Raw genomic sequence first — 23,472 nt, 5'->3', positions numbered from 1 at the left:
GCGATTGCAGCTTTGCGGGGTTCGCCATTTAATTCGGGAATCTGATCGAGCTTCTGGGTTAGGTCGGCTTGGACTAGCTTGAATTCGGCTTCGTAGCTGCTAAACAGCTCAGAGCCAGCGTCGGTGTCGAGTGGGTTGGCCATGATGGATGGGCAAGGTCGGTTACGTCTATCGCTTCTGGTCTGTCGTCTCGGAAGGGTCACGGAGAAAGACTGACGATAAATGGATATTGCAAAATGAGAAATAGGATAAATGTATGCCTGTCTGCCCTGCCTGCTTGCCTGCCTGCTTGTTTGCTTACTAGTGTATTGTAATTGTAATGAAGGTTGCAGGAGAGACTGGAGACTGGGGACTGGGGACTCTTACAACTTCCCAGATCCGTCAATGTGGTCCAGACCATGTACCATGTGGAACGCTTTAATAAGTGGATCTTTCTTGCATATTTAGCCACATACTTTATACGTGACCCCTTACGTAAGTAATAGTGGGGATTCACATCTTACAAGAAAAAAAAACTATTTCAATCATTTTTTAGGCTTTCGAAGTTTTTTCTCTTTTTTCCTTTCTTTTTTTTCTTCTCCATGAAAGTTGAACCCCCGGAAAGCAGAATAATTAGGCTCTGCGTTCTATTTTACGACGGACGTGGAGTTGTATTAGCCGGGCAGACTAAAACATGGAGCTTCTAAGAATTGGGCATTAGACGGATGGTTTTCGGACTGCCGCCTATGAGTACTCGATCCCGTTGAGCCTCGACATTTTTTTGGGCAAAACATTCAGGTTTATGTTTGGATTGTCCGGAAGTTTTGTTGAATCGTCTAATAGGCGAAGAAACTGATCTGTCGGACCAGTACCGATAAACAAGCCAATTAGTCGGTTGTTGCTTAGGTATTGATATAAGTCCTATTGATACATGTATATATAATTTTGTGCTATGGGTGCGTGTGTGTGCGTGGTTTCGATTGTATTTGAATCGGCCATTTTCGATAATGACGTGTCTCGGATGGTAAATCATCCGGCGCCGTATAGATTTGTGCAAGCTCCAAATGGATGCATTCAATGCCAATGCAGTTGTCTCAGAAATAAAAAAAAAAAATAAAAAATATGGCGGCTGGTGGAAACCCTGGTCTATCATTCTTGGTTTATCATTCTCTAAACGGGTTCAAAGATACAGGTTCGTGATGTGAGATGAAATAACATCAGGAATAAAATAAGAACTGGGGCTTCTCCTATTTTCTCATACGTTCATCTCGGCAACAAAGGTCCATTTAATCCAGCTTCAACACCCGAATAGTGCTAGCGCATCTTACTTACTCTGGTCTTCATAGTACCTAACATAACATAGTATGGAAGGTACCTATATGTAAGTTGCGATCGCAGTTGCAGTTGCATTTTGCATTTGCATTTGCATGTGAGGCTAAGTCCGTGTAGTACTTGCCATACATGTATGCAGTTTCCCCCTGTACCGTCATTGTCATTTTCACTGTCATTGTCATTGTCACTATCATTGTTACATAATACATTGTACATATATCTTTCTTCCTTCATTTGTTCGTTCAGAAACTTTTCCATTCCATTCGCGTTAATCGCGTTTTCTTGTTTGCAACCATCACTTTGCCGATCTGGTATGACTATCGAAACTTGGACCACGCTGTGTGGTCGCCTACGGAGTCTACCTGCATAGTTAGCTTCCTTCTATTCCTCGGAGTATTTCCTCATGCTCTATCACATGCTTCATTCTTGAATCTCGCTTTCTTCCATAATATATCTTTTATGAATATTTTATTGTCTAAACTCTTAGCAACTCCTCAGCTTTCGTACTCTTTTATCTTGTAGAAATCGATGACATCGTCGACTAACTGGGTGCCCAGGAAGAAGGTCGCCATCGTTGGCAGCGGTTCTGCTGGCATTGGTGCTCTATGGGCATTGAATCGCACTCATCATGACGTCTATCTTTACGAGGCGGCTGACCGCCTGGGTGGCCATACCAATACGGTAGAATGGAAGAAGGGCAAATTCACCACCTCGGTCGACACCGGCTTCATCGTTCTTAATACTGCAACATACCGTCAGTAAATAATTAATCTACGAACCCGCATATTTACTAACCATTCCCAGCAAACTTCATTAATTTCCTCAATCATGTCAACGTCAAGACCGTGCCCACTCAGATGACCTTTGGCGTTTCGAGGGATCGTGGGAAATTTGAGTGGGCAGGGACGAGTTTGGGCTCCCTATTCTGTCAGAGGAGGAACCTTTTCTCCCCAAGGATGTGGAGGCTTCTTTTCGATATCATCCGGTTCAATAAATTTGCTCTTGATTTGTTGAAAGAGGACGATGAGGATGCCTATCTCAACCCCGAAGCCTCAGCTACACCCCTAGAAACCATCGGCCAGTATCTGGAGAGAGAAGGGTACTCTGAAACTTTTCGCAATGACTACCTAATTCCTATGACGGCTGCAGTATGGAGTACGAGTCCGGATAAGTGCACCTTGGAGTTTCCGGCTGTAACACTTGTGCGCTTCATGTAAGTCGAATGAATAGAAGTGATCCGAGTTTCGGGACTAATCAATCATTGCCAAGGTGGAATCATCATCTTCTAAGTACAGTTGCGACAAGGCCCGACTGGCTTACGCTCGCGGACGGCGCGAAGTCATACGTCAATGCAGTTATGAGAGGATTCCCGCCGAACCATATGTTCCTCAAAACTCCAGTTAAGCATGTCAGCAACGATAAAAACGGACGTGTCAGGCTACACTTGGAAAACGACAAGACGGAGGTATATGATCACGTCATATTAGCCACGCATGGGGACCAAGCATACCAGATCATTAGGCCTTCGGCTACAGCCGAGGAGCGGGCCATCATGTCCTCATTTGAAACCTCTGAAAATACCTGCGTTCTCCACTCGGATCTTTCGCACATGCCGAGACGTCAGAGTTCCTGGTGCGCTTGGAATTGTCTCACGATGTCATCGCCGTGGACGGGGAAGGGCATTGGCCAAGTATCGCTGACTTATAATATGAACATTCTACAGCATATTCCGAGGCAGCCTTTTGGCGACGTCCTGGTGACATTGAATCCTATCCAGGAACCGAAACCTGAGACGGTACAAGGTCGATATTCATACTCACATCCGCTGTATAATGCAGCAGCAATTCGGGCACAACAAGCCCTACCGTTGATACAGAACACAAGAGGGATTAGCTACGCGGGCGCATGGACGAAGTACGGTTTCCACGAAGACGGGTTTAGCAGCGGGCTGTACGTAGCCCAGGCTCATCTCGGTGCCAGATTGCCCTTCCACTTTATAGATTCGACATATAGTCGCGGAAGGCAACCGAAATTGGGAATCCTAGACCTGCTTACGAGGGTTGTGATCTTATTGATTCAAGTATTTGTCATAGAGTTGCTAGAGCGGGTATTCGGCAGGTCCAAGAAGAGAGTATCGAAACGATTGAAAGACGTAGGAAACGGAACGGTAAAAGCGCCTAGAATTAGATTGGTAAATGGGAAATTGGTGGCATAGGTTAGGTGAGCTTTAGGTTAAATAGAGTTTTTTTTTTTTTTTTTTTTATGAATTAGGTACCTCCTAGTTAAGATGATTATTGTATGGCATGGCACCCTGGGCATCGCAGAGTTGCTATGTACAACTTACAGCGGGTAAGCCACTAATAAGACCCCTGTCCGGCCCTGCAAAGCTAATGGGATCCACCTAAAGTTCCTAACCTTTTAGTTGCACAGCTTTTTTTCCGACTTGGACCCATCGATGTAAGAGACTACCTAGGTAGGTACAAGACTACAAGACTACAAGACTGCAAGATGGTACGATGATCTCAACCGTTAGGTAGTTAAGCTTATCAACTTTCACCCGCCAGAATGAAGACTTTTTACCAAACCTCGTGGCGCGCACTCCGAGCCGGCTCTTCGTCATGGGCATGCGCGTCATGTCGCCGAGCCTTCATCCGGACTCCTCCCCGCCGGTCCGTAGCGAATTCCTCGGCGAGAAAACAGCAGGCTACCACATCCCCCGGACCCGGGATGCCGTCGATGGAACGGGTGCGCGAGTACTACAAATATAAGAACCGCACGACTATGTATACCTACCTGCTCCCGATTGCCCACGTGCGTCTGTCAATATAAGAAGGAAGAGGAAGGCTTAGTAGCGTTATAGGTATTACACGCTTAGCGTTATACTCGGTACCGTTGCCTTCTCGTACGGCTCAGTGCCGATGTATAAGATGGTGCGTGTATAATTGAAGAAGAAGCGTATAAATGTACAGGGACGTCGACTTACGAAAACAGATCTGCCAGACAACCGGCTGGGGCGGCCAGCCTATACGCGCATCTGGCCACGGCCCCTCGAGCGACGACGCAGACTTTGGCCAGGCATCCCGACTTATCCCCGTGACGGATGCGCGGCGCATCCGTGTCACATTCAACGCCTCGGTTTCGGATGTTCTGCCGTGGAAGTTTGTACCGCAGCAGCGGGAGGTGCGAGTATTACCTGGCGAGACGGCGCTGGCGTTCTACACGGCGACGAACCGCAGCGACAGCGACATCATCGGCGTGGCGACATACAGCGTCACGCCCGCGCAGGTCGCGCCGTACTTCAGCAAGATCCAGTGCTTCTGCTTCGAAGAGCAGCGGCTGAACGCGGGGGAGACGGTCGATATGCCTGTGTTCTTCTACCTCGACCCGGATATGCTGAATGATTTAAACATGCGCGGGATTAACGAGGTCACGCTAAGCTATACGTTCTTCAGTAAGTAAACCTCTATCGTTGGTTGTTATGCTCTATTTTATTATATCAAGTGGAAAGAAGCTAAGGATGATGCGTGCAGAGGCGAAGTACGATGATAATGGGAGTTTCAAGTCCTTCCCGACAGCGTAGATATTATGTACCATACTGTATTAGAATGGATAGCAGCTTTGTATCAGTATTGATATCAGTGTTGAGAGCATTTCAATATCAAGTCTTTTCGCGAAACGACGACCCGTGCTCCTCCTTTTCTGCCTACCGCCTGAGACTTGAGTTAGGTACGCTTTGGTGCTACGTTTTGGTGCTTACACTTGGCTCAACAAGATAGAGATAGTACCAGATATAATGCTGAGAGTTTGGGTATGAGACCTACATCTAAAAAATGATATATATATATATGCCTATGTATGCCTAGGTATGGATAGGTATGAATAGGTATGAATAGTTGCAAATGCTACACACACTTTTAAAGGGAGGGGAGAGGAGAAGGCATTAGTGCAAGCCGCACCAAAAAGTACAAATGTACCTAGGTACACGCTGCTACTTACGTCACTTCTAACTTTCCCAATTCGAATTAACAGGTACATAGGTACCTAGCAATTACAATATTTAATACTTCAATACTCCCAACTACATAGTACGATATTTTATATTTTATACTTCATATTGCTCAACTATCAGACTGGCCGCAAAACATAAGCACTACCTAGATAAAGCAATAACTTCAAGATGGAAATTCAAATCAGCTAGTCAGTCAATACTCTTCTCTTCAAAAATGGAATCCCTTCAAAATGCCAACCTGCGCATCCGCCGCCCCTTCACCCACGATTCCGATTCGGACTCGGATTCCCTCCCCGCCGCTCTCGACGAGCAAGAGCAAGAAGCCCTAATACAATCTCTCGCGCGCCAAAACGACGCTCGAAACGCGCAATTCAGACTCTTCCTACTAGTCCTGCCCATCGTGTCCGCGATCCCATATATCGTCGCCTTACCACAATCCTACCGAGTCGGAAGCGCAGGTACAGGCGCTCGCATCCGTTCCCTTCTTAGCCTAACGAGTCTCGCGGCCACGGCATGGATGCTGTGGGCTCTGCCGCCGGGCGTGACGGGCATACGCGGGATAGACCAGTGGGTTAGTCGAGGAAGCGAGGGTGCTTCAAAGCGCAGAAAGCAGTTTGGCACGGATAATACATCCGCCTCCTTCTGGGCTGAAGGCCGCCGCGACTCCCCGCTAACGACATACCTCCCGTATCTTAACATAACGCTTTGCGTGGTTCTAGTCCTCGCTGGGCTCGTATCGAAACCGGGAGCTTCTGCCAGGGAACAACCGCAGCAATGGGGCCACGTTGGGCTGAGTAATTTGCCCGCCGTCGTGTACGCCGTCGTCATAGCAGCTAAGATAGTTATGGGCGGCGTGGACCCCGAGAGGGATCTAAGTGCGTTACGGTATGAATACAAGGGAGCTTAATACGTGTGAATATATCACAGAACCATTGCAACGTATGAAATATCGAGGTATCATTGCATTAAATCCCAAGAGCACTATCATAAGGCAAATGATCTTTTGTTTGGAAGTCTTGCACAAGTCATCGAAGCTAGTGCTAAGCACACAAGTTTCCAGCATAAAGCCGAGCTCTGCAGCCCATCCTTATATATATATATATATCTTTTTATAAAAGAAAAGAATAAAAAAATAAAAAAAATAAAAAAAAACCTCCCAAAGGGGACGAAGGAATAGCCCCACGACCACCAACATGTAATTCCAACCATAGTTTTTGTCTATACATCTATAGACTCATTGAATCTCAAGACCCCATTACCCTTCAATATGCCGTCAACTCCCTTAGGAACGGGCAAGGCATCGGTAGGCATATGCGACTCCGTCGCCTGCTCGGCCGATTTGTCTACTACCAACGCTAACCCATGCGATTTTATCGCATCCACGAGCGCAGGGACCATGTTCTAGTATTATTAGTATATCACGTATGTAGCTGCTTTTACTTTAGGTAGGTAGCAAAAACTCACCAATAGTCGAGAACAACAGACAAGCCCCATAAAGTTGTTGCTCTGCGCTATCCTCACCGTCTCTTTAACCGAAAACCTCCTTCGCCCACTGCTCTGAATCACACTCGGCGACAACATAACGTCTTCCCGGCCAAGATCATTGCATAGGAAAACGGGAAAGTTAGGTTGCTTCCAGTTCAATGTTGTACAGATCGTCGGGTTGTAAGAACTGAAAACCACCGACCTAACAGTATCAGGGGCCGACATCGTCTGCGCTCGTTGTTCCCTCGCGTGGTCAAATACTACAGTTAGTATAGAATCTACAAAGCTGTTTACGTTCACAGTCGGTCCTAATCCGAGCTTTCTTTCCTCTTCTTCCGACGGGTAGATAATCTGCAGGTCAACGTGCATCGAATTAGGGAGCAAAGAGAGGGCTTGCTCCAAAGAAACTCCTGCGGTGTTCAAAGCTCGGTGAACCTCAGCAATGTTATCGAGGCCGTGCGACGGTATCATGTGAAGTTGATTTCGACCGAAATTCGACGCTGTAACCGTAGAGAATTGCTCGTATGATAGTCGTGAGATGGATACATCAATACCGCCGCATTGTATCACCCACCGCGGCCATACAACGGGGATACCATCGCTTGTATGTTGAACATATAGCTGAACAAAGTCACCAGACAAGCTCGAACCAGTGACAAACATAGTTGGGTTTTGATCTAGCTGACTCGTCGCCTTCCAGTAAGTCTCGAAATCTGCGATCTCCAATGGAGTGCCTTGGAAAGGCTTGATGACTTGAGTATTGAACGTGATCTGGCCAATAGCCCGAAGCCTAGGGTCAAACAACGGTAGACAGCATTTCCCTGAGCTGCTCCAAGAAGCCCGAAACGTATTTGGAAGAGCAACCGTCTTTGCAATTATTTTCGCGCCGTAAGTAGGAAAAACGTCAAAATCAAGGGTAAAGGTATCAAGATTGTCGACTTGGAATGATACAAGCCGGGTGTCTTCCTGAAAGGGTAGCATGATATTCTTCGGGATGAGGTCGGATATTTTGGAGGAGATGGTTAGTCGAGCGGCTGGGTATTTGCTGTCATGGAAGAAAACCAAGGGGTGCTCTCCCTCCTCCTGGAAGCTAATTTGAATTACGGTTTTCGTATCGAGAAAGTTATGGCCGTAGCGTCTTAGAGGTATTATAGGCGGTGGAAGCTCGAGGATTGGAATGGCATCAGCATCGAGAGACATAGGGATAGGGGAATTTCCACTTCCCATCGGGGCAAGGAGAGGACCCGTCGCTTGCATCGTCAGTGGACTTTCTGCTTTACCCTTTTGATAAGGCGTAAGCTTTTGTATGCATTCTAGATGCCCTTCCCACGCCGCATAGTACATCGCAGGCAAATCTTTCTCATCAACTATATTCGGGTCAACGCCCACATTCAGCAGCTCTTCTAAGCAAGGCACGTTGCCTTCGCTTGCCGCATGTACGAGTGGCGTCCAACCGTAAAGCTTGTCAATTTGGTCCAAGTCGGCGCCGTAGCTCTGCAACAACCGAAGTAGCTGAGGTGTCTGGCCCGACCGAGCCACAAGATGTTGCGGGTACAATCCTTCGGCATCAGGAAGTATCTGGGCACCGTGCTCCAGGAGGAGCTTAACTATATCAAGTGACCCATGTTCGCAGGCGAGATTCAGTGGTATATGGTCCGTCTCTGACTTTGGGTCTAAGCGGGAGGAAGCTGAGAGAAGTCGGTGCACACAAGTGATGTGGCCGTGGATGATAGCGTGGATTAACGGCGTAAAATTGTCATGGTCTATCAGGTCGATTGTTGTTGGATCGGCTGCACACTAGATTTAGCACGCAACATAATCAGACCCAGCGTTCTCTATGTGTCCTTACCTTGGAGAAGCTGCTCAAGCATGTCCAATCTCCCGTGCATGCTTGCGTAGTGCAGTGGCACGCGCCCATAGACGTCTGTTCTGCTAACCTCGACTCCTTCTGCAAGGCCGACATTCAGGACAAACGAATTCCCGTAGATAGTAGCTTGGTGAAGGCAGTTTCGCTCGTTGATATCATCTTCAGATCGGATGTCAACGAGCCCAGTCTCCAATAGGACTTCCAGAGAAGCTTGCGGTGCCTCGTGGATGGCAGCGAGAAAGGTCCGAGTTACTCTTTCCATCAAGGAGATGTCTCTCCCCGATGGCGCACTGGAACCAGCTCTCATTTTGGACACAAGATCTCTCAGAGACTCTAGATTACCGCTGATGGCTGTGTCGAGTAATAGACTATCTGCATCGCCTTCATCTGTTCCAAGTAGGTGTTGGCTACTCACCATATGTTCCGACCGAGCTTCAAATGGAACATGATCCCCGTCTGCCCATGCCCCGAGCTCTTGTAAGCTAGTTGTTGCTTGGTCCGAAAGTTCGCTGATGACCGTGGCATTGAAGAATGGCTGTACTTCCACAGCACGGGAGAGATATAGCTCTTTAGTCTTAGACTTTGAGGTCTTATCCCACTTTTTGAGTATCTTCGAAAAGGCAGTCCCATTTATCTCAACAAACTGCTGAAGTTTATTCAGGTCGTTTGCAAATTGCTGAAACCCTTCTTCCAACGTTGTGAATTTGGCTGACCGTCTAGATACACCTTGGCGGGACTGCAGAACTTTCTTCTTATCCAGTAATGTTTTAAGCCGGACTTTCAGCTTAGTCGATGTCAATAAGAGATCCAAGCGGAGGACTGTGAATTATGGAAACTAGACTTACTTCAGCTTCCTTCTGAAGGTAAAATACATTGACCTTCTCGAGCTCTCGTTCCTATACGATATTAGCACCACTCACGAATGTGCATTGTCCCCTGGGAGATTAGAGCTTACCAGTTGGAAGAAGAACTTGGCTTTGTTCGCTTGCAAGGCAAGTTGGGTGTCCACCGGTGTGGGAGTAAAGCGAGGATCATTTTGGGCGCTCAGAGTCGGGGTAGCAGAGAGCTTCTTGATGAGCTGTTGGCCAGTGTCAGTGACACAATTTTAATTGTTGAACAACTTAAGTTTCATATGAGATAGTGCGAATAGGAACCACCATGCTTCTCAATCGATGTAGACCTGAGTCCATTGAAGCCAAGACGCATTATTGACTGAGATATGCTAGACAAAGCAGTAGTTGACGTACCTTTTTGAGCGCCTTGTAATTCACGAAGCTGGCAGCATATTCCGGCACTTCAAGCTGGCGCTTCTGGATTTGCTTACCGAACTTCCTGAAGCTGCATTAGTAACCCCTATCGGCGCAAGAGGCGGTATTCTAGCGCGGTAGGCAAAGAAGTAAGGTAGCCAGCAACTGATGGGTAAAACTTACATGGTGCGGCAGAGGCGCCTGCAACCAGCCTGCGAGGGCTGTTTACTTAGATAGATGCCTCGGGGCCAGTAGAGAAGGAATGTCTCAATGGATATGACTTAAACGGCTATTTCCCGCGTGTAACCAAATGCAGGGGAGCGGTTGTACTAGGGACGGGAGAGTCGACCTAGAGATAAACGGAAAACCGAATTCGATAGCCAGGGATAAAGTAACATCAGACGAACTAAAGCTCCGGGTATGTGGCAAGTTGAGGAGAGGGGAGAGTTCCAGTAGGGCGCAAGCTCATGAGCAGAATTCCCGCCCAACCTGCAGCTTCTAGGTATCAGCCGCTACTTCGGAATGCTGCATAAAGGAGTCCGGGTTAGGCTAGATTGATGTAATAAGAATGAGGGCCTCGGACCTAATAAGTGTAGCCGGTGTGTAGCACTACGCCTTCCGGATGGATTTGAAGTCTCACGACCCAAGGTCCAGCAAGTGGTGACGATGGGGGGTTAAGGTCACACTCACGACGATCTAAACCGGTCGTGCAACAACGCTCCAGCACTGGGAGTTGGAGCTTCAGGTAGGTTAAGGCGTTTGGTCAGACAGCTCGCAGACAGGCCAAGATATTAGGAATTAGATCCAATGATTGCTGCTAAACGGAGATGTGGGGGTCAGATGGGGCGCAATGCAGTGGTGTTCTTTACATGAAGCGGCTGGTGGCCCCGATGAAGAAGGGTTTGGAGCTGGTTGTAAATAGCAGGTAACGAGAAAAACGAAGGTTCTGATATGCTCTGATAGGTTCGATGAAGGTGGGTGTGACGCAGGAGAGTTATGCTGAGGACGTACCCCAGACTTTAATATGGCGACGGTGACTCCTCTTGGAGGGGTAGCAGGTAGGAAAGGTAGGTACCTTAGAAGAAAAAGATGGAGAAATTCTCATCAGTCAAAAATAGCTTCACGACGTCAAGCCCATACGGCACTACGAATCCTCTCGACTGGGTCTCTGGGTCTTGAACGCCGAGAAGCTAGTGTTGACGCTTTGTTAGCTTCCAGCAACCCAGCAACCCAATAGCCTTGCAACCTTACAACCTTGTCAACTAGGTAGCTAGTTATATAGACTATTAGGTAGTAGACTGTATGCAAGCTATGCGCGTTACATTCACATGTTTGGACATATGATGTTGTTCGTACGGGTTATCCGACTGTGGATCGAGCGTCTGAAGTCATTGTTTTTAAGCTTAGCGAGTGGTTGAATCAAATACGTACCTATGAGCTTGTTGAGTTCCTTTGGTGGTTTTTTTTTATTTTTATTTTTTTTAATCCTGGTTGGTCTTTGTGCCAGCGTCTAGATTGATAACAGACGAGCTTTTGGAGGGGGTCGTCTTTTAGATGTACATACTTCGTAGTAGTTATTTTAATATTGCATGTAGTATTTTTTTAAAAATACAGTCGGAGGGGGAAACGCAACTTTCTCATCTAGGAGGTATTTTAGTGGGGCGCTAAGTTAGTTGGGAACTTGGAGCAAAAGAATCAGAGACTACTATGTAAGAGAAGTATTTTAGGTACCTCTAATATGTACCTACTTACTGCATTAGGTACTTGGATATTTCGCTATTTGTAGATATTAACAGAAAAAAAAAACATTTCCCGTTTGGCATCACTACTAAATAGACTTCTCTTCACGATCCTATATTTTATTTTGGCGGATATATACCATCACCCGAGCAAACCCTGGCGCACGTACTAAGTACCGAATACTTTGGATTTCAGTTTTTGGGGACGGGTTGCAGCTTTGCCCCACACATTTGGGGGCGATCGATCCACTTCACATCGCAACTACCTATTCCTTTCTCCTCTTTCCCATATATCAATTTAAACCAATCAAACCTCTCATCTGCACCTCGTGGCCTTCGACATCTCATGCACGAGGCTGAGTGAGAGTACCTAGGTGGCCCGGCTGCCGGGCTGTCGGGGTGTACCCTCCGAGCCCGGGGGCAGAAACGGCAAGTCCCGGTGCTGCGCCGTCCTCTCCCGCTCATTCCATCACCACGTCTTTTCCGGTCTTCGACTTATACGTTAATAACTCCTGCATTATTGCTAAGATCTCATATTCCCTATTTTCCACTTTTTATGTAACTCTGTCAAGCTGTTGATTCTGTCAATTTGCAAGATGAATCCAGATTTATTCCTCACATACCTGTGAATTTACTGTGCGGCAGAGTAATTGAAAATGTTTCCATGACTTACAAGTACTCTTGGATCGATATTGAGTATCCTCATCATCCTCGCTTGAAGGCTGATCCAGAGCTCAAGGACAAAACTATGGCGTGTCTCTCAGGATGGCGAAACTCACTTAGGCCGAAGAAAGGGGGAAAAGAGTATGTCACGTCGAAGAGCATATACAAACATCTCCTTTGTTCCCAAGGAGTGGCGGTCACGGCAATCATTCTCGACAAGCGCATTCATTTTAGGTGCTTGAGCAGGTTGCTATGGGCCTGAATTCAATAGCGACCTCTCTATTTAGGTTTTTGTACGAGATAGGGTCGATAATGGACTTATGACCAAGGCATATTGATGTCGGATTCCCGCACCATGCAAAAAATAGAAGTAGGGGCCTAGCAGGTACCGCAATATTGACTTGTTGCCCCTTACCCCTATCAAGCATCAAGATAGGGGATGAATGTCGTCTTCACAAAGATTCCGAATCTATAGCAGCTACTCTGAGGAAATAGCAGCTACTATCGTTCCCTTATAATCTAAGGGGTGGATATTGATAACCTCCGAGGAGCTACATACCTACGTAGTCATAGGAAGCACAATAACATCACGTCGAAACATTTATAGGAGTGGTTTTCCGGACTGCATTTGCGCAAAAATGATTGAAGGCGTAAGAACAGAAATGTAAGTAAAGCGACAAGTTCTCGGTCGTAGAGTTTTGAAAGGTGGTTAGCTGGTTGGGCTAATGAAGTGCTATTAAGTCAGTCTAAGTAAGTTGCTGCCTGAGAGGCCATTCGTAACTTCATTTGCCACCTGGAACCTAAAGATAAGTATGCACGCCCACGGACTTCACCAAGGGCAACAAGATATATTTTAGGTACCTAGGTAGATGCACACCTACCCGCAGCAAGACATATATATCCTAATAAACTACAAACCTCCAGCCGACCCCGCAAAAAGGACGTATCCCTGGGTGACTGGAGGCTAGAGAAAACTGCACCGTGGTGTCATATGCTGGACTGGTATGCCCGTGACTTGACAGTACGACATTTACAAAGCAGTTTTTCGTAGGTCCTGGATTCAATTCCAGCTCCGAGCTTTTTTTGCCATTCTTTTTTCCATTCTTTTTTACTTTCGTAGCTTTGCCTCCCTCTCGGGAATTGAATTTACTGTTGCCTACCACCACGTCCTTTTCCTTCTTTATCCATTTCCATTTCAAGCATAACCGCAACTCTCTATATTCATGTGCCCTTGCAGCTATCGTAAAAGTTTCATTAAATTAACACCATGTCATGCATCCAGATTGATTTCCATGTTAACGTAAAGGGCCATCCCGATGGCTACTCTTTACGGTTTACCGTATATTCATTAGGTTGTTCGACTGAATAGTAAGTACTATATTCCATACGCTCACCTGCGCTCTGTCTGTCCTCTACCTAGTAATGCCATAAATATCTCTTTTATACATATTATCTAGGTATGCTCCTCGATGTAGGGGACTGATGATAACTGGGCTAAATATTAGATATATATAAGTAGCTTATATACATACACCAAAATGAGTTGGACATCGTGGAATCGAGTTTCAATACTACCATAATAACACCTAATCTAATGATCTAATATGGTTGCGACGAGTTACAAAGGATATCACCTAAATGGTGAAAAGGGATATCTGCCTACTACCAGTCATGAGGAGCATCCTATAGGTCTACCTTGACGAGAGCACTACTTATGACAGCTGACGGTAGTTATTTTTGCCAGCATCAAATAATAAGCTTATTCTATAATAATGATCATGGAATGAAAATCTCAAGATTTTTCGGCCATGCCGTAAAGGGGGCGAAGGGGGAGCATCTAGCTACTATTAACAAAAGTCCGTTATATATGAATGATTAAATAAATAAATTATATCGTATGCATGTAAACCAAGTTGATTACCTAGGTATACCTAATAAAACACGTCAAATTGTTGCCGCTAACCCCCCTAGAGCCTGGAAAAGGAGCGACGCAGCAGCAACTCCTGAAGAGCTCCCAAAAGCCTCTTATCCAAAGCAAGGCAAAGAAATTGAAGGAACAAGCCCAGTCCTCAATCCTAATCACAAAAAACTCACAAGTATTCCTATCTCCCCACGGATTTGTGCGGGTGGTCTTCTTGGCCTATAGCAGCCATCACCGCCTGAAGATCTACTCAGAAGACGTCTAGTTCACGGTTCCAGCTCAAATAAGCGCGCGTATCAATGCCCATGCCGAAGAGCTACAGCCGTTCTTTGTCACGCACGAAGGTCAGAAAAAGTGGAAGTAGTAGACGTGGGAGGTATTACCGCCTCGGACTTTGGAAAGTTGACGATCCAGATGACTGGCGATATAAAAAAGAATGTCATTGATCCATATTTGACCGCGTGGATCATGCCTGATTTCACCACAACTACGCACACTGACATGGTCACGGCTGCCGTTCTTATGATGGGCGTGTTGCAGGAGTATTTCAAATACACGTTTACACTCGCATGTGCGGTACCCTCTGTAACCTTTCTTGGCAAAAGAGAGGACTGGGTCAAAATTTGACGTAGGCTAGAATATTTGCCCCGCATGGGAAAGGAGCCGGGCCAGTTTTACACACTTGTTGGCCGCCGTGCTCGACTAAGCCTACTAAGTCCCGAGGTGCAATCTTTCTGGTCCAGGATGGTGAACTGGCAAGGCGGCTCAGGCATTCATTTCTTTCTGGATTGGATCACGGCTTTTACGTTCTGGAAAACTAACGGCGAGTACTTATCAACTTTGCCACAGGGGCCTGTTGGAGTATCTGGTCTACGTAATGTCGGTTGCCATCTTGACGGTACCTTGTTTCATATCATCGACATGAAAGACATACCAGATGCATTCTACTCGGTCCCTGTTACAGTAGACGATAACGGAACGATACATAAGATGAGAATGGTGGCGGGTTTCTAATCAACTGTAAAAAATACCTATTGGTCAGGCTCGTAGGAAATACAGATAAGATGAATACTGATGTGATTATATTTGGAATGACAACCATACATGTACACGTCTTATCCGTGCTCAGGGAGACAATCTAGTCCAAATATGCCCCCCCCCCCCCCTAATAGTCATATACCTACCTAATTCAAGGCATAAGATGACGATGACTACCGCTTAACTGGCGTTAGAGTTACGTGAAGGGGAATCCTATATTCCAGAAAGCATTAGTAACAGCTAGATTTAGCGACTGGTGGCCGAATCATTGAACCAGCTCTATCTTACTGTCTTTCCACCCCAGGGTAATATAAAAAAAGGAAAAGGGGGGTGGGGTGGGTGAAACCAAAGAGATACTGACCTCTCCCACAGCATGAACGCTTCCTGCCGCTCAATCCATCTCTTGCTATCCTCCGAGAGCTTTATATCAAATTCGAAAATAATGCGGGCTAGGATCAGACGCATTTCGGCGTATGCGAGGCTTGGTGGAAAGTGGATGTTAGTCAAGTTACCTTGTTGTATACAAAAAAATCAGAGAAGCTAGCTATCCTATCATACTTGCGTCCGATGCAGTTCCTTGGCCCTGCACTAAAGGGCTGTAGTGACTCGAGTTTGTCGCCGTCCTTTGCGGCCGCTTCAGGAGTGGCTAGGAATCGCTCAGGCTGAAACGCCCAAGGATCGTTCCAATTGTCCTTGCTATGATTGATCGACCATTGCTGCACTTCAACTAGTGTCTACATGGGTGTAAGTTCGTTTCTACTATTCACGTATGGCTACTGGTGAATATTGAATGAGTTATCTACTCACGCCTTCGGGTACGTAACGCCCAGCGATCTGTTCGCCGCCACGGGGCACTGTCCTAACTAAACCCGCCATGACTGGGGGGTAAAGCCGCAGTGCTTCGTTGAGGACCGCGAGCATGTAGTGCAGTTTGTTGACGGAAGTGATCGTGATCTCATCTGCGCTTTTGAACGACGAACGGACTTCCCGTTGAAGTTTCTCGAGGATATCTGGGTGAGACAGAAGAAGAGATGTGGCGCCGGATAAGGTTGTTGCTGTTGTCTCGGATCCAGCTATCACAAGAATGAATGCGTTTGCAGTCAGCATCTCGAACGAGATATTCTACAAGAAAAAAGATGTCAGCACCTAAACTTCCGTGTTTAAGCCCTGAATGAAAAAAAAAAAAAAAAAGAAGAAGAAGAAGAAGAAGAAGAAGAAGAAGAAGAAGAAAGAAAGGAAACACACCCATTCATCACGTTTCTTAGCGATGCCTTCGAAAAGGTCATCGCGCTTCCCTTCCATAGCAAGCCGCACGTTCAGCATATTTCTAGTATATTGCCGCGCCCTCCTAAGCGAACTTCCACACTTGGCTATGATTTGTACGAGTTCGCCCAGGCCGATGTAAGTCAAGGCGATCATGATGGCGCTGAAGCGCACACTTTTAAAGATGCTCTCGATCCAGGGGTGGTAATCAATATTCTCGAGACAGTGGAAGGACTGCCCAAAAACCAGATCGCCGACAACGTCGAATGTGGTCCAGTTATACCAAGCTTCTAGATTACATCTCTTCTTCCCATTGTCATATTCTTCGTGTAACCTCTGTAACGCGTGTTAATCGGGGTCAATTAAAGGGGTTCTAATGATAGGGGCCTATTAATGCAGCACTTGGGCTTTCTACGTTAGAAGTAGAGTACCCTCTGTTTCGTCTTGGTCCTAAGACAGAATAGAGACATCTTGCAGAGTTTCTGGGCAACTTACACTGATTAAAAGGTCAATGTACTTTGCAATTAGGGGTTCTTGTTGACGCAGGGCACTATCTGAGAAGCCATGCGAAAGGGCGCGGCGAAACTTGGAGTGGTCTTCTCGGTTTAGACTTAATATGGTTTCCGGCCTGTCGCGAATCGGCTTGGTGAAAGTCTTTGCCTTTGTCATCTCGTTTATATTGCTTTCGTTGCCGATGCGATGTCCATATATATCCTTCCACGCCTTCGGATCCGTAAAGGAAAGATGGTTCGGCCCGATCCGAACAATTGGACCATATTTATCATGTAGTTTTTGAACGAAGAAGGCCTGACGACCGGTAGCAAACCTGATCCCCCATGGTACTCGGGATGCTTTGTATAAGACTGGACCGGGAAAGCGACGGAGTGGGTGGAAGTAAAGATTGTAGATGAGTATCGCTATCTCGCTGATGACTAGCTATGCCGCGTAGAAATCTCATTAGCTCCTGTTAGATTACATACCAACTACCTACCGTACATCCACGAAGTTTTGAAACATACCGCTATCGATATAGGTACGAAAATGGTGTATTTCGTAGCGCTGGCTATCCCAGCGTCTAACGAGTCTAATATCCACGGCATCGCTATATCTTATTACAGATACGCACCTATTATATGTTGCGAGGGCGAAAACTGTGATAGATGGCGAGTTACATAGATACCTAACCTATGTATGTAGGTAGGTATATAAGCCTTTCGGATCCCTAGAAGACGTGATGTATAGGAGGTAGGTATTATAGAGGTACTTATATCTTTCCGAGACTCACTTAATGCGGGGCTAGGTCGCAATATAGTCTACAGAATAACAAGGATCGGTATCGTAGTATCGGATACTTATTGTGTCGTGTCGGAGGGTTCCCGGTCTGTCTATATATGCCCGTGCCCGTACTGAGATAGCGACGCAACGGTACAAGTTAGAATATATGCCAATTTATTACGAGGGTATAGACTGCATGACATAGCTTTGCATAGCTACCTGCCTTAGTTGATTAAATATACAACTTTGCCACTTATTACCCCGTGAAAGGTAGCCAATTAACCTTTTTCCCTCTCCTATTTCTACCCCGTTTCCCTTGTCCGTAGTCTGGTACGATGCCTGTCTCGTGGTCGAGACCATAGGTTGTTGGTCCGCGCATGCAGTAGCTTATTACTTGTCTGGGTATACAATTCGGGAGTCGGGATTCTGATTTCGTAGGGCAAGAAAAACATTGGACAAACCGGAAATTTCCACGTGAAGCATGTGAGATATAAAGGTCAATGTAACACATAGCTTTAAGCCTAGCCGCGCAGGACGTAATCAATCAGCATCATTCAACATTATCCCTATCGCTCTCCGGTCATCACCCAACTTGCAATGATCAACTAGACCTGGCCAGCCCTCAGCTAATCCTTACCACTCGTCTTACCAGAGCCACCAACCAAGCTGTCAGCCATAGCATCTGCTGTGGCTTGCTTGAGTCTTTCCGTGTCTTCCATCTTAATCCCTCCGCCATTCCTCTCTTTCGTGTCCTTCTCATCCTCGCTGTCGCCGAGGCTAAAAGGGTCATTATCTGTAATCGGATTGGGTTCAATTGTAGATAAAGGTTGCCATTTGCTCTGCTTGCCGGGAGGTGGAGTTGAGCTGCTGTCTTTGGGCGGGATTCTTGGAGAGGCGTTATACTGGTCAATATCTTCTACTCCTTCCTTGAACGCAACTTTGCGACCCTCTGGTCTAGGAGATGTAGACGGCGACGGTCTGTATATGCTTGGGTTGCTTGATGGTCGATCTTGAGATGGCCCTATGCTAGTGTTAGCTGCAATTATTTTATGTACTATAATTAGGTATCACCAACTACTATCTGGGCGAAGCCTCATCCCTGCGAAGTCATCGCTCAGAACTTGTGGATCGGCGTCGTAGCGATGGTAGTCCGCACTTCTCCGTGAGCCTTCTCCGCTACGTCTACCAAAAGTCTGGCGCTGATGTTTCGAGGGCTGCGTTTCATCCTCGTTCTCATCGTATTCGCCGTCGATCTTCTTCTTCAAGTTGGTAAACCAGGAGTTGACCTTTGTCTGAGTCTCGAGGAAGCCTTTACGGAGGTTTTCTTTGATAATGGGTAGTTCATCGTCGATGAAGCTGTGGTCTCGGTCATACATCTCATTGGGCTTCAGGCCCGTTGCCTGGCTGCGATATTGGCCGCCGGGACCCTGATTCGTTGTCCTTGCTTCGTAGGCACCAGCGCTCTCGTAATATTGAGTAAGTTCTCGGGCGTAGAGCTCGTCTGCCTCTATTTGCGACATCGGACTTCTAGCCCCAGCAGGTCGCGGAGGTTGAGGCGGAGGGGCAGCCTCGTGCGCGGGTTCGTTCTGAGCAGCATCTGGATCGCTCATGCCTTCGTTTACGGTTAATAAAATCTGTCTGGCTCTTCAACACTGCCACGCATACCTAATAGAGCATTGAAGGCTGGATCGATCTGACCACCGCTTGCAGTCAAGACGGCTTTGATGACCGGTAATTCGATGCTTGGAAAGGCCTCCTTGAGAATTAACTCATTCTTCTGTCGCTCGGTAAGCGGACGAGGAGGCTTCGGCGGTGCGGTTTCTTCGCTAGTTGCGGATGGTTGGACAGCCGTCGAAGTCGCAGTAGTCTGATGGGCATTATCATCGCCTAGAACGCCCGTCTCTTGAATATCATCGTCGTCCATTTCGAATGGGCGTACGGTGGTCGGAGATTCAGGCGCTGGACTGGCCTTGGTCTAGTTACCAAATGGAATGTCAGCGAATGAAATCTTGGTCGAGAATCGAAAAGGGCAGGAAAAGGGCAGACTATTGTTCACATGAAAACTTACCGTATCAGTTGGGGCCGACATATTTGGATCAAGCAAGGTATAGGAGAGAGATATGTGATGTGGATAGGAGGTGGATACGACTTGATAGACAATTATTTGTAAAATAGCAATGAAAAAGAGCTATCGTTTGAAGGAGGAGGAGGAAAAAGAGGAGGAACAGAGGAGTAGAAAACAAAAAAGGATAAAATAACATTTGCCTGATTAAGCGCAACTAAGTGTAAAACAGGAGAGTTAAAATAAAACAAAATAAAATATACCAGCTACCTTATGTAGGTTAGGTACATGTAGGTAGGTAGTTACGGGTTCATGCGCATATGATACATGTACCTACTAATAAGGTATACCTATGTAAGATATACACTACCTACCTAATGTATCTCCGCCAATCTGAGGGGCAATAAGTCTAGGTAACTTTCAATAGGAGTTGCGACGGGAGGATGACGTTTCCCGCCACAGGGCTGAGCGGTGCTCTGGAGTACATTGTACAATACGGTGGTTGCGAACAACTGCGCCACAGATCTTAGACAGTTTGCATTCTATGGTGATACAGGTACTACATGTACCTAATGCATTATAAAACCTTAAGAAAAAGAAGAGAGAACTCACTTCCATACATGTGTCTACCTCCGCCTCTTCAATAACACTTAGGTACCTAGGTATAGGTATACCATTGGTCGTCGCAACGACCTTACAAATACTTATGACTTAGCTGCTTAGGTACCTAGCCTCAATAAAATGGTGTTCGCACCCCTGCTGCAAACGTCCTGAAGGCTGATTTTACTATCTGCTTAGCCTCAAATTACATTTATTAGAGCCTTAGGTACCTAACATAAGGATACGCAAGTATTTTGTAGTAATTCCAAAATACACAAGACTTACACCTAAAGAAGAGGAACCAAAAAAAAAGAAACAAAAAACCAGAAGAAGAGAAAAGAAACTATTCACCATGGCAGACTTTGACCTCAATTCGACATTCATCCCTGCTCTTCATAAACCTGCAGCATTGCTACCCATCGCCAAGTATCACGATACTCTGCTGTATCTCATCGAGAAAAACCCGGTAACAACCGTTGTTGGGCAAACAGGCTCGGGGAAAACTACACAAATACCGCAGTTTCTTGAGCATGCGGGGTGGTGTTCTGATGATAAGATAATTGGTGTTACTCAGGTACGAGTCCTCGGCTTCTTTTTTATCGTTTGTAGCTAACTTATGTCGCATCAGCCCAGAAGAGTAGCTGCTACAACAGTCGCAATCAGAGTAGCCGAGGAGTATGGCTGTGAGCTAGGAAAGGAGGTAGGCTACTCCATTAGGTTCGAAGATGTGACATCTGCAGCAACCCGAATTAAGTTCTTAACAGATGGACTACTTATCCGAGAAGCTTTGGTCGACCCTCTGCTATCGCGTTATTCAGTTATCATGGTTGACGAAGCCCATGAGAGGTCGATAAGCACGGATATTCTCCTTGGTCTTCTTAAGAAGATACGGAAGCGAAGACCAGAGCTACGCATTATTATTAGTAGCGCTACTCTTCAGGCGGAAGAGTTTCTCAACTTCTTCTCTCAACAGTCTGACCATCAGGAACCTCCTGACGGCGACAAGAGTGAAGTTGGCTCGATAATTAGCATCGAAGGTAGAATGTATCCCGTAGATGTTCTCTATTTAGAGTCGCCAGCGGAAGACTACGTTGAAAAGGCGATATCTACGGTTTTCGACATCCATGCCAAAGAGCCGCATGGTGACATTCTTGTCTTTTTGACCGGCCGCGAAGAGATCGACGCGGCTGTCCAAGCCATCGCGGAGCGAGCAGCTCAACTTCCGCCAGCTGTTCAATCAATCTCTGTTTTACCGCTATACGCAGGATTATCAACAGAGCAACAGATGTTGATATTTGATAGGCCGCCTGAAAACACAAGAAAAGTCATAATCTCGACCAACATCGCGGAAGCATCCGTGACGATCGATGGCATTGTTTACGTTATTGATTCGGGATTCGTCAAGTTAAGGGCTTTTAATCCCAAGATTGGTATTGAATCTTTAACAGCAACGCCTGTCTCGAAGGCGGCGGCGCAGCAACGTGCGGGAAGGGCTGGGCGTACGAAGCCAGGCAAATGTTTTCGACTTTACACGGAAAAGGCTTTCCAAGCCTTACCTGATGCGAACATCCCGGAAATACAGAGATCTAACCTTGCGCCCTTTATCCTGCAGCTGAAGGCGCTCGGTATCGACAACGTCGTCCGCTTCGATTATCTAACACCGCCGCCAGCGGAACTGATGGCTAAGGCAACAGAGCTGCTCTTTTCTCTCGGTGCCCTAGATGAGTACGCCAAACTCACAAGACCGTTGGGTATGCGAATGGCAGAGCTTGCGGTAGAGCCTATGATGGCAAAGACCCTATTGGCAGCCTCATCATTTGGTTGCCTTAGCGAAATACTTACAATTGCGGCTATGATAAGCCTAGGAAGTTCCGTATGGATACAGAGGGAGGGAGAAAAGAAGCTGGCAGAGTCTTCACGACGGAAATTCGCGGCAGAGGAAGGGGATCACCTGACGCTTCTTAATGTCTACCAAGCATTTATAACTAAGGGCAAGAAAGAATCGAAGTTCTGCCACGACAACCATCTCAATTTTAAAGCCATGTCCCGTGCCGTGAGTATCAGAGCGCAACTGAAACGCTACCTGGAACGGTTTGGAATAGTGATAGATGAGAGCCTCAGGACATCGCCGGTCAATAAAGGAGAGCAGATTCGACGATGTCTCACGACGGGCTATTTTGCCCACGCGGCTAGAATGCAACCCGATGGGAGCTTCCGCAATGTCGAAGGTGGAACGACGCTCTATGCACACCCTAGCTCATTGATGTTTAATCGCAAGGCAGACTGGGTTATTTTTCACGAGGTTATGGAAACCGGAAACAAGATATTTATTCGCGATATCAGCAAAATTGAGAAGGAGTGGCTTTTAGAGTATGCCTCAGAATACTACCAGATTAAGTGTTGAAAGTTTACCGAAAAAAAAAGGGGAGGCAAACGAGAAAAAAAAAGAATTTACTGGTCAATTTGGTAGTCAATTGACAATTATGGTCGAGGCCGTATTGGCCCCTATGTTACGGGACTAGGTGCTCTATTGATATCCACACCTCCCTATCCAAGATAGGTAGTTGAGGTATGCTCGTTAAAGAGAAGCAAGCTATGAAACAATATTTGTAGTTGAACCAGTTGAGGCTGAGACGCAAATAGGGAATCGCCAGGGCTAGTTTCAAAAAGAAACAAGCTTGTTCTTAGGATTGGTGCATCCGGTGCATCTACTATGTAAGTAGCTAAGCTTCAATTAGTTAATTCCCGGACTTATGGGATTTTCCTTGATTACTGTTAATCGTTCGACCTACTCCAACAGGCTTGAGTAGATGGTGCATGTTACCCTTAGGATCGAAATCCGGAGCCATCTGACGAACCATCTGAACCTATTTATAACAGATGCACTATGTACTTTGCATGCTACTACCAAAAGGATTGATGAGACGGTTGATTGAAAACCAACACTTCCTTTAAGAGGTACCTAAGCTAATTAGTCTGTCGATACCTAACA

General features: G+C 46.4%; 10 protein-coding genes across 10 annotated transcripts; 6 read left to right on the top strand and 4 right to left on the bottom strand.

Annotated features, from left to right (window-relative positions):
• Positions 1-336: 336 nt before the first annotated feature.
• On the bottom strand, positions 337-1,212 carry F4812DRAFT_194529 (uncharacterized protein). The gene is made up of 2 exons (XM_047930163.1): positions 504-1,212; positions 337-430 (listed from the first exon to the last, which is right to left on the bottom strand). Exon 1 carries the CDS (start codon positions 1,130-1,132, stop codon positions 683-685), a length of 450 nt encoding a protein of 149 aa, XP_047794138.1. The 5' UTR covers positions 1,133-1,212; the 3' UTR covers positions 337-430; positions 504-682.
• A 126-nt stretch (positions 1,213-1,338) lies between these two features.
• F4812DRAFT_415634 (uncharacterized protein) lies at positions 1,339-1,891 on the top strand. Its single transcript, XM_047932991.1, has 2 exons — positions 1,339-1,681; positions 1,869-1,891. Exon 1 carries the CDS (start codon positions 1,445-1,447, stop codon positions 1,679-1,681), a length of 237 nt encoding a protein of 78 aa, XP_047794137.1. The 5' UTR covers positions 1,339-1,444; the 3' UTR covers positions 1,869-1,891.
• Positions 1,339-3,644, top strand: F4812DRAFT_415631 (FAD/NAD(P)-binding domain-containing protein). The gene is made up of 3 exons (XM_047932990.1): positions 1,339-2,065; positions 2,116-2,524; positions 2,581-3,644. Exons 1-3 carry the CDS (start codon positions 1,840-1,842, stop codon positions 3,524-3,526), a joined length of 1,581 nt encoding a protein of 526 aa, XP_047794136.1. The 5' UTR covers positions 1,339-1,839; the 3' UTR covers positions 3,527-3,644.
• F4812DRAFT_415627 (cytochrome c oxidase assembly protein CtaG/Cox11-domain-containing protein) lies at positions 3,554-5,356 on the top strand. Its single transcript, XM_047932989.1, has 4 exons — positions 3,554-4,094; positions 4,172-4,241; positions 4,303-4,762; positions 4,842-5,356. The coding sequence occupies exons 1-4, from the start codon at positions 3,877-3,879 to the stop codon at positions 4,889-4,891; spliced, it is 798 nt and encodes a 265-aa protein (XP_047794135.1). The 5' UTR covers positions 3,554-3,876; the 3' UTR covers positions 4,892-5,356.
• Positions 5,357-5,440: 84 nt separating this feature from the next.
• On the top strand, positions 5,441-6,730 carry F4812DRAFT_194545 (uncharacterized protein). Its single transcript, XM_047930164.1, has one exon. It carries the CDS (start codon positions 5,535-5,537, stop codon positions 6,225-6,227), a length of 693 nt encoding a protein of 230 aa, XP_047794134.1. The 5' UTR covers positions 5,441-5,534; the 3' UTR covers positions 6,228-6,730.
• On the bottom strand, positions 6,383-10,523 carry F4812DRAFT_194351 (SPX domain-containing protein). The gene is made up of 7 exons (XM_047930162.1): positions 10,103-10,523; positions 9,920-10,004; positions 9,628-9,750; positions 9,518-9,568; positions 8,655-9,456; positions 6,785-8,595; positions 6,383-6,721 (listed from the first exon to the last, which is right to left on the bottom strand). Coding segments are annotated over exons 1-7 (3,057 nt in total). The 5' UTR covers positions 10,105-10,523; the 3' UTR covers positions 6,383-6,538.
• A 3,402-nt stretch (positions 10,524-13,925) lies between these two features.
• Positions 13,926-15,519, top strand: F4812DRAFT_467741 (uncharacterized protein; the record flags this gene model as incomplete). The annotated part of the gene is made up of 4 exons (XM_047938698.1): positions 13,926-14,010; positions 14,247-14,450; positions 14,487-14,857; positions 14,903-15,519. 4 exons carry the CDS (start codon positions 13,926-13,928, stop codon positions 15,254-15,256), a joined length of 1,014 nt encoding a protein of 337 aa, XP_047794132.1. The 3' UTR covers positions 15,257-15,519.
• On the bottom strand, positions 15,476-17,425 carry F4812DRAFT_194204 (cytochrome P450). The gene is made up of 4 exons (XM_047930159.1): positions 17,039-17,425; positions 16,526-16,879; positions 16,088-16,402; positions 15,476-16,014 (listed from the first exon to the last, which is right to left on the bottom strand). Exons 1-4 carry the CDS (start codon positions 17,210-17,212, stop codon positions 15,784-15,786), a joined length of 1,074 nt encoding a protein of 357 aa, XP_047794131.1. The 5' UTR covers positions 17,213-17,425; the 3' UTR covers positions 15,476-15,783.
• Positions 17,426-18,311: 886 nt separating this feature from the next.
• On the bottom strand, positions 18,312-20,317 carry F4812DRAFT_194189 (uncharacterized protein). The gene is made up of 4 exons (XM_047930158.1): positions 19,887-20,317; positions 19,484-19,793; positions 18,894-19,430; positions 18,312-18,839 (listed from the first exon to the last, which is right to left on the bottom strand). Exons 1-4 carry the CDS (start codon positions 19,905-19,907, stop codon positions 18,445-18,447), a joined length of 1,263 nt encoding a protein of 420 aa, XP_047794130.1. The 5' UTR covers positions 19,908-20,317; the 3' UTR covers positions 18,312-18,444.
• A 149-nt stretch (positions 20,318-20,466) lies between these two features.
• Positions 20,467-23,458, top strand: F4812DRAFT_194178 (P-loop containing nucleoside triphosphate hydrolase protein). Its single transcript, XM_047930157.1, has 2 exons — positions 20,467-21,054; positions 21,109-23,458. The coding sequence occupies exons 1-2, from the start codon at positions 20,833-20,835 to the stop codon at positions 22,882-22,884; spliced, it is 1,998 nt and encodes a 665-aa protein (XP_047794129.1). The 5' UTR covers positions 20,467-20,832; the 3' UTR covers positions 22,885-23,458.
• The last annotated feature ends 14 nt before the right edge of the window (positions 23,459-23,472 follow it).

Source organism: Daldinia caldariorum (genome assembly GCF_022478825.1).
Source record: "Daldinia caldariorum strain CBS 122874 unplaced genomic scaffold F4812scaffold_2, whole genome shotgun sequence".
NCBI lineage: Eukaryota > Fungi > Ascomycota > Sordariomycetes > Xylariales > Hypoxylaceae > Daldinia > Daldinia caldariorum.
The sequence above is the reverse complement of the archived record's forward strand: the minus strand, read 5'-3'. Positions and strand labels throughout refer to the sequence as shown.

Excerpts from the sequence above, each read along its gene's own strand:
- F4812DRAFT_415634 (XM_047932991.1), top strand. The coding sequence starts at position 1,445 with ATGCAGTTTCCCCCTGTACCGTCATTGTCATTTTCACTGTCATTGTCA.
- F4812DRAFT_194529 (XM_047930163.1), bottom strand. The coding sequence starts at position 1,132 with ATGATAGACCAGGGTTTCCACCAGCCGCCATATTTTTTATTTTTTTTT.
- F4812DRAFT_194545 (XM_047930164.1), top strand. The coding sequence starts at position 5,535 with ATGGAATCCCTTCAAAATGCCAACCTGCGCATCCGCCGCCCCTTCACC.
- F4812DRAFT_194204 (XM_047930159.1), bottom strand. The coding sequence starts at position 17,212 with ATGACAAAGGCAAAGACTTTCACCAAGCCGATTCGCGACAGGCCGGAA. Across the intron at positions 16,880-17,038 it reads ACATTGACCTTTTAATCAGT|AGGTTACACGAAGAATATGA; the intron begins GTAAGTTGCCCA and ends CACGCGTTACAG. Across the intron at positions 16,015-16,087 it reads GGCGTTACGTACCCGAAGGC|ACACTAGTTGAAGTGCAGCA; the intron begins GTGAGTAGATAA and ends ACACCCATGTAG.
- F4812DRAFT_194351 (XM_047930162.1), bottom strand. Across the intron at positions 8,596-8,654 it reads GCTTGAGCAGCTTCTCCAAG|CCGATCCAACAACAATCGAC; the intron begins GTAAGGACACAT and ends TCTAGTGTGCAG. Across the intron at positions 6,722-6,784 it reads TCTGTTGTTCTCGACTATTG|AACATGGTCCCTGCGCTCGT; the intron begins GTGAGTTTTTGC and ends TAATAATACTAG.
- F4812DRAFT_415627 (XM_047932989.1), top strand. The coding sequence starts at position 3,877 with ATGAAGACTTTTTACCAAACCTCGTGGCGCGCACTCCGAGCCGGCTCT. Across the intron at positions 4,095-4,171 it reads TATAAGAACCGCACGACTAT|GTATTACACGCTTAGCGTTA; the intron begins GTATACCTACCT and ends GTAGCGTTATAG. Across the intron at positions 4,763-4,841 it reads GCTAAGCTATACGTTCTTCA|AGGCGAAGTACGATGATAAT; the intron begins GTAAGTAAACCT and ends TGATGCGTGCAG.
- F4812DRAFT_415631 (XM_047932990.1), top strand. The coding sequence starts at position 1,840 with ATGACATCGTCGACTAACTGGGTGCCCAGGAAGAAGGTCGCCATCGTT. Across the intron at positions 2,066-2,115 it reads TCTTAATACTGCAACATACC|CAAACTTCATTAATTTCCTC; the intron begins GTCAGTAAATAA and ends AACCATTCCCAG. Across the intron at positions 2,525-2,580 it reads GTAACACTTGTGCGCTTCAT|GTGGAATCATCATCTTCTAA; the intron begins GTAAGTCGAATG and ends ATCATTGCCAAG.
- F4812DRAFT_194178 (XM_047930157.1), top strand. The coding sequence starts at position 20,833 with ATGGCAGACTTTGACCTCAATTCGACATTCATCCCTGCTCTTCATAAA. Across the intron at positions 21,055-21,108 it reads AGATAATTGGTGTTACTCAG|CCCAGAAGAGTAGCTGCTAC; the intron begins GTACGAGTCCTC and ends ATGTCGCATCAG.
- F4812DRAFT_194189 (XM_047930158.1), bottom strand. The coding sequence starts at position 19,907 with ATGTCGGCCCCAACTGATACG. Across the intron at positions 19,794-19,886 it reads TGTCGGCCCCAACTGATACG|ACCAAGGCCAGTCCAGCGCC; the intron begins GTAAGTTTTCAT and ends TTTGGTAACTAG. Across the intron at positions 18,840-18,893 it reads GAGGCTTCGCCCAGATAGTA|GGCCATCTCAAGATCGACCA; the intron begins GTTGGTGATACC and ends ACACTAGCATAG.